The 9,462-nt window shown below is 41.3% G+C and overlaps 1 protein-coding gene across 1 annotated transcript; it reads right to left on the bottom strand.

Annotated features, from left to right (window-relative positions):
* Positions 1-5,566: 5,566 nt before the first annotated feature.
* On the bottom strand, positions 5,567-5,729 carry LOC126494830 (dolichyl-diphosphooligosaccharide--protein glycosyltransferase subunit 4-like). The gene has a single exon (XM_050132252.1). It carries the CDS (start codon positions 5,727-5,729, stop codon positions 5,616-5,618), a length of 114 nt encoding a protein of 37 aa, XP_049988209.1. The 3' UTR covers positions 5,567-5,615.
* Positions 5,730-9,462: the final 3,733 nt, after the last annotated feature.

The following is a 9,462-nucleotide window of genomic DNA, read 5'->3' as shown; positions in this document are numbered from 1 at the left end:
TAGATATGACAGGACAGCTACACCCATGGACTCTCAACAATAAAACTGCCTTAACGAGACCTAAACAATTCCAATGCCTACCTGACATACCAACATGGGTAGGAGAAATATCAAGCAGGGCGACGAGTGACTAATGACTACTGGGAGAGGGAGAGCTAGTGTTCACCAGGGATGAACAGTACCAACTGATCACCCATAAGGACACATACACACAAGTGACACTGAATGCAGCCAGTGGGTCCTATTTATGTATTTATTCATATATATTCTTAAGGCAAAAGAGGTCTTGAATTTAAGAAGAAGGAGGATATGGGAGGGGTGGAGGGAAGAGAAGGGAAATTATGTAGTTATATTTTAATAAAAAATTTACAAGTTTTAAATGAGAAAAGGGAAAACAGGAGAAAGAAGAAAAACAACTGAAAATTGTTCCCACATTTCTGAGCTGAGTCTGTGTACCACAGAGTACCATGGTGCCACTATGTAGCTAAAGATGGCCTTGAACTTTAGATCTTCCTGGCTTTGCCTCCTGAGTGCTGGAGCTAGCTACTATGCTCTCCTTATTAATACATTTAATGTAACAACTAAATATCATGTTTAAAAGGTCAAGTATTGATAAAATGAAAATAATGAAGAGAATATATATATATATATATGACTTTTAATAATACATACTTGGAGAATATGGTGATAGTTCAGCAAGTTAAGTATTTGCCTTGTACACATGAGGGCCTGAGTTTGATTTCCCAAAATTCACATAAAAATGTTAGGCATAGGGTGCTGGAGAGATGGCTCAGAGGTTAAAAGCATTGCCTGCTCTTCCAAAGGTTCTGAGTTCAATTCCCAGCAACCACATGGTGGCTCACAGCCATCTGTAATGATGTCTGCTGCCCTCTTCTGGCCTTCAGGCATACACACAGAAAGAATATTGTATACATAATATATAAATAAATAAATAAATTTAAAAAAATGTTAGGCATAGCGGTGTCACACACTTGTAAGCACCGAGAGGCGGAGACAGGCAGCAAAATCTGTCACAAGACTGTCAGTCAATTTCTCTACAGAAAACTTGAATACAAGGAGTGAGCGAGACAGTGTATTTAAAGTGCCTGTAGAAAATAAAACCCATGAACCAAGAAGACTATAGTTACAAAAACTATAAGCATCAATGCTTACGTGCTTCCTAAACATACAAAATAGAATTGATCACTAGACATAAGAAGGGCAAAGAGGATTTTTTTTCAAGTTAAAGTGAAAAGAGGCTAAACAGTAAAAGAAAGTTATATAAAAGTATAAAACCTAGTTGGAAGGTGTAAATATACAGAAGATAGAGAATAATGTGATACTGCAATGGTGGTATAAAATATAAACAAATAGGGCCATTTCAGGCTCCCTCTCCTCAGCTGCCCAAGGATCTAGCTGGGGACATCTCCATGGACACCTGGGAACACCTCTAGAGTCAAGTCTCTCGCCAACCCTAAAATGGCTCCCTTAATTAAGATATATACTTCCCTGCTCCCATATCCACCCTGCCTCTATCCCAACTGTCCCATTCCCTCAAGCTCTCCCCATCCTCCCTTTCTCATGGCCCTACCCTATAGCCATACTTATGAATATCTTGCATATCACCATAGAACCTTCATCTGGCGATGGATCGAGATAGAGACAGAGACCCACATTGGAGCACCGGACTGAGCTCCCAAAGTCCCAATGAGGAACAGAAGGAAGGAGAACATGAGCAAGGAAATCAGGACCACAAGGGGTGCACCCACCCACTGAGACAGTAGGGCTGATTTATTGGGAGCTCACCAAGGCCAGCTGGATGAGGGAGCATGTGATCAAACCGGACTCCCTGAACGTGGCTGACAAGGAGGGCTGACTGAGAAGCCAAGGACAATGGCACTGGGTTTTGATCCTACTGCACGTACTGGCTTTGTGGGAGCCTTGCCTGTTTGGATGCACATCTTCCTAGTCCTGGATGGAGGGGGGAGGACCTTGGACTTCCCACAGGGCAGGGAACCCTGACTGCTCTTTGGACTGGAGAGGAAGGGGAAGGGGGATGGGGGGCGGGAGGGAAATGGGAGGAGGGGAGGAGGTGGAAATTTTTAATTAAATAACAAAAATAAATAATAAATAAAATATAAATAATAATTAATATAAATATAATAAAGTCCAAGTGTAATCATCAACATACAAAAGTATTGGCAATAACTGTCACAGGTTGAACAAAAGGTATCTCCTATGAGCTCAAGTGCTGAAGGCTTCTTCTCCGAGGTAGTGTTCAGAAGTGAGACTATGGACAATGCAGGCTGTGAACTGAGCAATGCATTGCTCTCTCATCGGACTCATAATCTGTTGGCTTTACTGTGAAATAATCAAAGCTACAGGGTGGGGGTCTGCTTTGAAGAAACAGTATCCTGGGAGTAAACTCTTAAAAGACATATCTTGCTCAGACATTTTTGGGTTTTTTATTTATTAGATGGGGTGGTGGCAGCTACGCTAGAACGTTTACCTCAAGGTCTCTGCCCCAGGCTGCACCTCTGGGCTGTTGCTCAGACGTATTTTCACACTTTCTCTTTTCTATCATCTTTCCTTCATGCCCTTTTACCATGATGGGTTTTTTTTTCCATTTTGTTTTGTCTTTGTTTTCTTGGTCCTTTGGTTTTTCTTTCCTTTTTTTTAAGATTTATTTATTGTGTATACAATGTTTCTACTGCCTGAGAGCACCAGATCTCATTACAGATGTTTGAGAGCCACCATGTTTTTGCTGGGAATTGAACTCAGGACCTCAGGAAGAGCAGTCAGTGCTCTTAACCTCTGAGCCATCTCTCCAGCCCAGGTCCTTTGGTTTTTCAAGACAGAGTTTTTCTGTGTAGCCCTGGCTGTCCTGAAATGCACTCTGTAGACCAGGCTGGCCTTGAACTCGGATAAAAAACATGCAGCAGCAGTACCAGTTTATATTTCTTCTTGAAATAGGCTTACAAACCAATAAGTGCTGATCTGAAACTGTGAGCCAAAATAAATGTCGCTTTAAATAGACTTTCCGATGTGTGTCATCACAACGAAACCCTACTAACACAATGACCTTAACATCAAAACTAGGTTAGTGAATACACGATATGATAGAGAGGGAATCCAAACATTAATAGAATACAGTTTCTGATGTAGACATAAAGTTGGTTGGATCCACAGTATAGAGTATGATGTGCATAGTTTCATAAAGGATTGAAATACTTACCAGTTACAAATAGGATATAAGGGCACCAGCACAGGCCCAGGCGGGGTGGCAGACCACCAGCGCAGGCGGCAGCAGACCGGTGCAGATGGGGGCAGACAGAGGGGACCGGCGCACAACACCAAGAGCAGATCGCCCCACTACAATTAAAGCAAAGAGGTAGGCCTTTGGTTGGCGAGATCCCTAGCAAGGAAAGAGCCAGGTCCTGTTCCTGAAGACCCTTCTGAGGGGCGAGAGGGAACTTGGCCCCTGGCAGGAGCCAGGAAACAGAGCGAGAGAATTGTGTAAGAGGAGCCCCTGGCCAACAGGGAAACCTGATCCGGTTTTAAAAGACCCATTAGATAGCTTCAATAGGAGGAGATGGGCAGGCGCCAAGGCAAGAATTCACCCAATAATCCAAAAACAACATGAAAACACCAGAACCCAATGATCTTACAACAGATGGATTTGAACACCCTAATACGGAAGAAGTGGAAAAAAATGACTTCATGAAAGCAATAGAGTCCATTAAACAACATGTGAAAAATGCCCTTATAGAAATGGATGAGAAGTATAACAAAAAGTTTGAAGAATTGAGTAAATACGTACATGAGACCCTGGGAAACCAAGAAAAAACGAACAAACAGGTAATGGAAACAGTTCAAGAATTGAAAACTGAAATGGAAGCAAGGAAGAAAGCACAAACTGGGGACCAGCTGGATACGGAAAATCTAGGTCAACGAGCAGAGCCTACAGAAACAAGCATAATCAATAGAATACAAGAAATAGAAGAAAGAATCTCAGATTCTGAAGACACCATAGAGAAAATAAACGCACTGATCAAAGAAAACAGCAAAGCCAACAAATTCTCATCACAAAACATTCAGGAAATATGGGACACAATAAAAAGACCAAACCTGAGAATAATAGGAATAGAAGAAGGGGAAGAATTACAGCTCAAAGGCCCAGAAAATATATTTAACAAAATTATGGAAGAAAACTTTCCCAACATAAAGAAAGATATTCCTTTGAATATTCAAGAAGCATACAGAACACCAAACAGACTGGATCAAAGAAAAACATCCCCTCGCCATATAATAATCAAAACACAAAATATACAGGTTAAAGAAAGAATATTAAGAGCTGCAAAGGAAAAAGGTCAAGTAACTTATAAAGGTAAACTTATCAGACTTACACCTGACTTCTCTATGGAAACCATGAAAGCCAGAAGGTCCTGGATAGATGTACTGCAGAAGCTAAGAGACCGTAGATGCAAACCCAAACTACTATACCCAGCCAAGCTATCGTTCACTGTCAATGGAGAAAGCAAGACATTCCAGGATAAGAACAAATTTAAACAATACGTAGCCACAAATCCAGCCCTACAGAAGGTAATAGAAGGAAAATCGCAACCCAAGGAATCCAACATTGCCAATGGGAGGCGACAGTGGGGAAGAGACAGAAATCTTTAATTAATTAATTAATTAATTAAAAGAACTGGCTAGGAGGCATCAACATAAAGTGCTACCAATTCACATCAAGCAAGAGTTCTAGGGGAGATAAATTAGTTCCAAATGTTTGACAAAATAAAAATACAACCAAAAACTAAAAAAAAAAAATAGGATATAAGAACTATCAAAAGCTTTATGCAAACTTCAGGGCAACCACAAAAAAATGGTAAATAAAGTAAAAATAATGAAAGTGTACCACTATAAAATATCATCAAACTTCATAAACAACTAGAAGAGAACCAAGATAAATAAAAATATAGAAAACAATTAAAATAGCAATAAGAAATGGGGAGATGCTTCCATGATTAAGAGAAAGCTCTTGCTGCCTAGCCTGATGACCTGGGTTCTATCCCCTGAACCCACATTGCAGGAGAGAACCAACTCTAAAGGATTGTCCTCAGAACTCCACGTGTGCCTACATACACACAAACACACACATATACTGAATTTCTTAAAATAAAATAACAGTAATAAGCCAATAGCAAGCAATAGTTTCTTCAAGTGTAAATAGAGTAAACAAACAGTATCCCCACAACCACACCAATTTTAACAGATGAAACTGTTTTTAGACACATTAAAAGTACCTCTAGACACATTAAGGAAGTCAAGAATCTCCCCTACCTCTTTTTTTTTTAATATCTATATTTTTGTATTGGGGGGAGGGAATAGAAAAGAAAGCAGCCCCTAAATTGGGCCCTATTCAGTGGCAGCTTCTTGTTCCATAGAGTTAAGGAAGGCTTTGAGGAAATAAAAGTTGTTTGGAAAAATCCAGGTGTAGTTGCTTTGTATGCTATGATGGGTAGGAGGGATGCAGTGAAGCATGAAGGCCCCGCGCACCCTCCATCTTGCCTCAGACTATGTCCTGGAACCCTGGGGCGGAGAAAGCGCTACTTTCATTCCTGCTTCTTGGGATTGTTGACTGCCACATGGTGATAGAGAGCCACAAGCAAGAAAAGCAGCATGCCCAGCATGTTGGCGAAGATGGCGAGCTGCACGTCCGTGATCATCCTGACCAGCTCCACTTGGCTCCGATGCTGCCCCTCGCTGTACAGCTCGAGGTAGGAGCTCCCCCCTAATTCTTGTTGAACCAGACTAGCTACAGATTGTGGGCCATCTTAAGCTTGGACTGCTCTCTAGTGCCGAAATGATGACAACACAGTAAAAGAGTCAGGGCAAAGCACCTAGGGTAGGTGCTTCCTAAGCCCCAAATAGTAGAAGAAATGACAGCCTTAGGAAAGACAGATGCTTGCTTAGAATTTCTAGAGAAACAGCCACAGAGTCAAATTAGGAAGGCTAGAATAATAGCTGATCTTATGCTATGCAGAAAATACTACATACAAACAAAAATTGTAGGTTTTTTTTTTTAAAGAAGCCATGACCTCATCCATCAGTTAAAATAAGGTGCCAGACACTGGCTAAATAATAATCACAAGTCTCGAAAAAGTTAAAAGAGTTGTTGCAGGAAAACAATGAGGGGGCTCAGCACTGGCTGCTCTTCCAAAGGACCCGGATTCAGTTCCCAGCACCCACATGGCAGCTCACAACTGTCTGTAACTCCAGTTCCAGGGCTTCTGACACCCATGGCAAAACACCAATGCACATGAAATAAAAATAAATACTTTTTTAAAAAATCATAATTTAAAAAGAAGAAAGAAAACAATGAACTAAAGAAGACACAAATAAGGCTGGGGAGGTGGCAAATGTGCTTGCCACATAAGCCCTGTGGCCCGAGTGTGAATGCCTGGAAACCCATAAAGGCGGAAGGAGAGAGCCCGCTCCACGACGCTGTCTTCAGACCTCTACCAGTGGGACATGAACTCTCACATGAACATCATACAGCACAGTGAGTCTTTTAAACTAAAATGTTAAAAAAAATTGTAATTAAAGAAAAAGTTCAGCATTCTAAAGAAAACAATAAAGGCACCGAAGCACTTTAAAAAGCAAGAGTCCTTGAACTGAAAAATACACGATGTGACTATATAGAGGTGGTAAGCGCATGTCAAAACATGAGCCTGTCACCTTCTAGGCCACCTCCATCACCTTTGGACCCCCGAGTTCTTCCCCAGTGCTCCTTTCAGCCATTCCTTGTAGCCCATCTCCATTGCTTTCTAACTCCCCGGCAACCTGCAGAACCACTATCTATCAGGGACTTACAGCCAACACACTTGGCTGGGACTTTATCCCCTGCCCCCCCGACCATTCTGGTCTCCACAGACTTACTCTTAGACCTGCTCCTGCTGCCCACCTATCTGAATCCCTCCCCCGAGCCTGCCTCCATCTCCTTGGGGGCTCTGCCTCTTGGTGAAGATCCAAGATCCCCTTTAATTCTTCCCTGCTGCCCTTTCAGCCTTTCCTTATAGCCCATCTGGATTCCTCTGAGACTCCCACAGACAAATAGAATAGCTCCCTACCAGGGACCCCACAGGCACCACACTTGATTGAGACTCAGGGACCCCACAGCTGCCACACTTGGCTAGAGCCCAGAATGGACAAGGACAAGCAAAGAGTGGAACACCCACCTAACAAAAGTGAGACCAGATTATCTACACCAAGAAACACTTCAAACGTAGCTCCAAATGCCTAGATCCCAGTACAAAACTTCAACAAGAAGAGCCAAGACAATACACCTCCTCCAGAGGCCAGAACCCCTATTGCAACATGCCCTGGGAAAGGCAATGGAGCTGAAGCACAAGACAAGGACTTCAACATCGTAATTATGAATACGTTCAAGGACCTTAAAGGGGATTTGAATAAATGCCTTAATGAAGACCGTGAAAGCACAATAGTTAAGGGAAATAATGAAAACAACCCAAGACATGAAAGTAGAATTTAACAAAGAAATAGAATCACTGAAGAGAACTCTAACTGGAAATGAAAACTTAGGGTGTCAAAATAATCCTCAGAGTTAAGCTTGATAACGACTGACTTCCTTCTTACATCTGCTTACTTGCACTGCATCTGAGTTCATTCGGGAGTTTGGATCCCCCTCGATTTTGCTGAACGCTCTCAGGAGTGTTCTTTTCAAATTGTTGTCTTTTCAGTTCATCTGTGTGCTCACATGTGGCAATGATATACTTCGCTAACTCTGAATTACATCCCATTGAATGCATGACCACAGAGGGGTTTTTTTCCGTTAAAGAGGAAAAAGGACGTTTATTAAACGGTGTAATAAAATCTCGGTGTTACTTTCTTTAAAATAAATAAAAACTAACATACTTACAAAGGTACTTCTGACATTATAGCTAGGTTCTTGTGTCAATTTCGCCTCTGCTGAACATATTTGCTGCTCAGACAGATTCGAGTTCCAAACATGAGGCTCATGCCAAAGGCTGCTCAAACCTCACGGCTTTTATCCATCCAACTGCCATTGGGCGTTTAGGAAATTTTTTTATACGGTTTCTCTATCTTAGCTATCAGGAATAATGCTGCGACAAAGTATACCACTTTAAGATAGTGATTTCAATTCTTGGGGGTATCTTCCCACAAGAGCGATTTTGTGTGAGAAGCCATCACCCTCTGTTCAAAAGTGACTGTGTCATATCTCGCATTGCTACTTCCAGTTGTGTGACATCTTCCCCAACACTTGCTGTCTTCTTTTTTTTATTTTCAGAACTTTCCTCCTAATGAATGTGGAATGATATTTCATTGTGGTTTTAATTTGCATTTTTCCATGCTGATTAGTCATAATGATTAACTGCTAATCTATCTGGTAGATTTACATTAGTTTTCTTCGGAAAAGAAAATCCTATTTGAGTCCTTTCTTATTTTCAAATCAGTTTATTTGTCGAATTCTTGTATTAAGTTGTAAGAATTCGTTAAGTATTTTGTTTGTTAATCCTGGATAATATATTGTTTGAAAGGATTTTCCAGAAAACACGGGTGGAAAGTTTGGTTGGGAGGTATGAAGGTCCTTGCACCCACAGATCTCCAAGGAAACCAGGAATGTTAATCACACAGAAGTTTCTCCGCAAAGGAGGAAATTAATACCTGTTCTTCCATAGAAAAGACTGGGAATTGGAGGTGATTAACAGCTGGGTGATCTTTGCTACCACCCATTGAGCCAGACCATATCAAGCCTCCACAACCAGGACTGGAGATGGCTAGTAATTTATATGACCTTCACATTATCTGGATAGCCAGGGGCTCCCCCAAGCTACCACAATCAAGACTGGATATGGAGAATAGCCCAAATGATCTCTACACTATCCGTATGGCTGAGATCACGCCAAATCCTTCCCTAGGCCCTTAAGCTATTAAAGGTAGCCTATCTCTAGAACCCATCTTGGAAGAAATGACGTGTATTTTGAGTTGAGATTGTATTACACCAGGAAACATTTTCTAAACATACTGGTATCAGACTTTTAAAGTTTGGTCCAGCCCAAGTCAGGCTGAACTGAGTTTTCATTCTCACTTCTTCGTAGACTTTTTCCCTACCTGCCATGACACCTGCAGGGATGCCCTCAAAGTTTTATGACTTTGAGCTTTGCAATGAATTCCTAGATATGAGCGAAAAACATAAGTAAGACAATTAAAATTAGACAAGTAGAACAGACTACAAAGCTCCTCCAGTGTAGCTAAGTATTAAAGTACTTGCTGACCCATTGTGCAGCCCTAAATTTCATAAGAAACACGACAAGAGAAGAGAATTCCTGAAAACCAAATTAAATAATTTAAAAAAGTCCTACTGGGGAAGTGTACAACTCATCGAACATACCAAAGATCATTGTATTCCAACTATTT

The sequence above is a fragment of the Alexandromys fortis genome, unplaced genomic scaffold (assembly GCF_014885135.2).
Source record: "Alexandromys fortis isolate MF-2015 unplaced genomic scaffold, M_Fortis_MF-2015_v1.1 scaffold_414, whole genome shotgun sequence".
Classification (NCBI taxonomy): Eukaryota; Metazoa; Chordata; class Mammalia; order Rodentia; family Cricetidae; genus Alexandromys; species Alexandromys fortis.
Note: the sequence above shows the minus strand (reverse complement) of the source record. Positions and strands in the feature narration are given on the sequence as shown.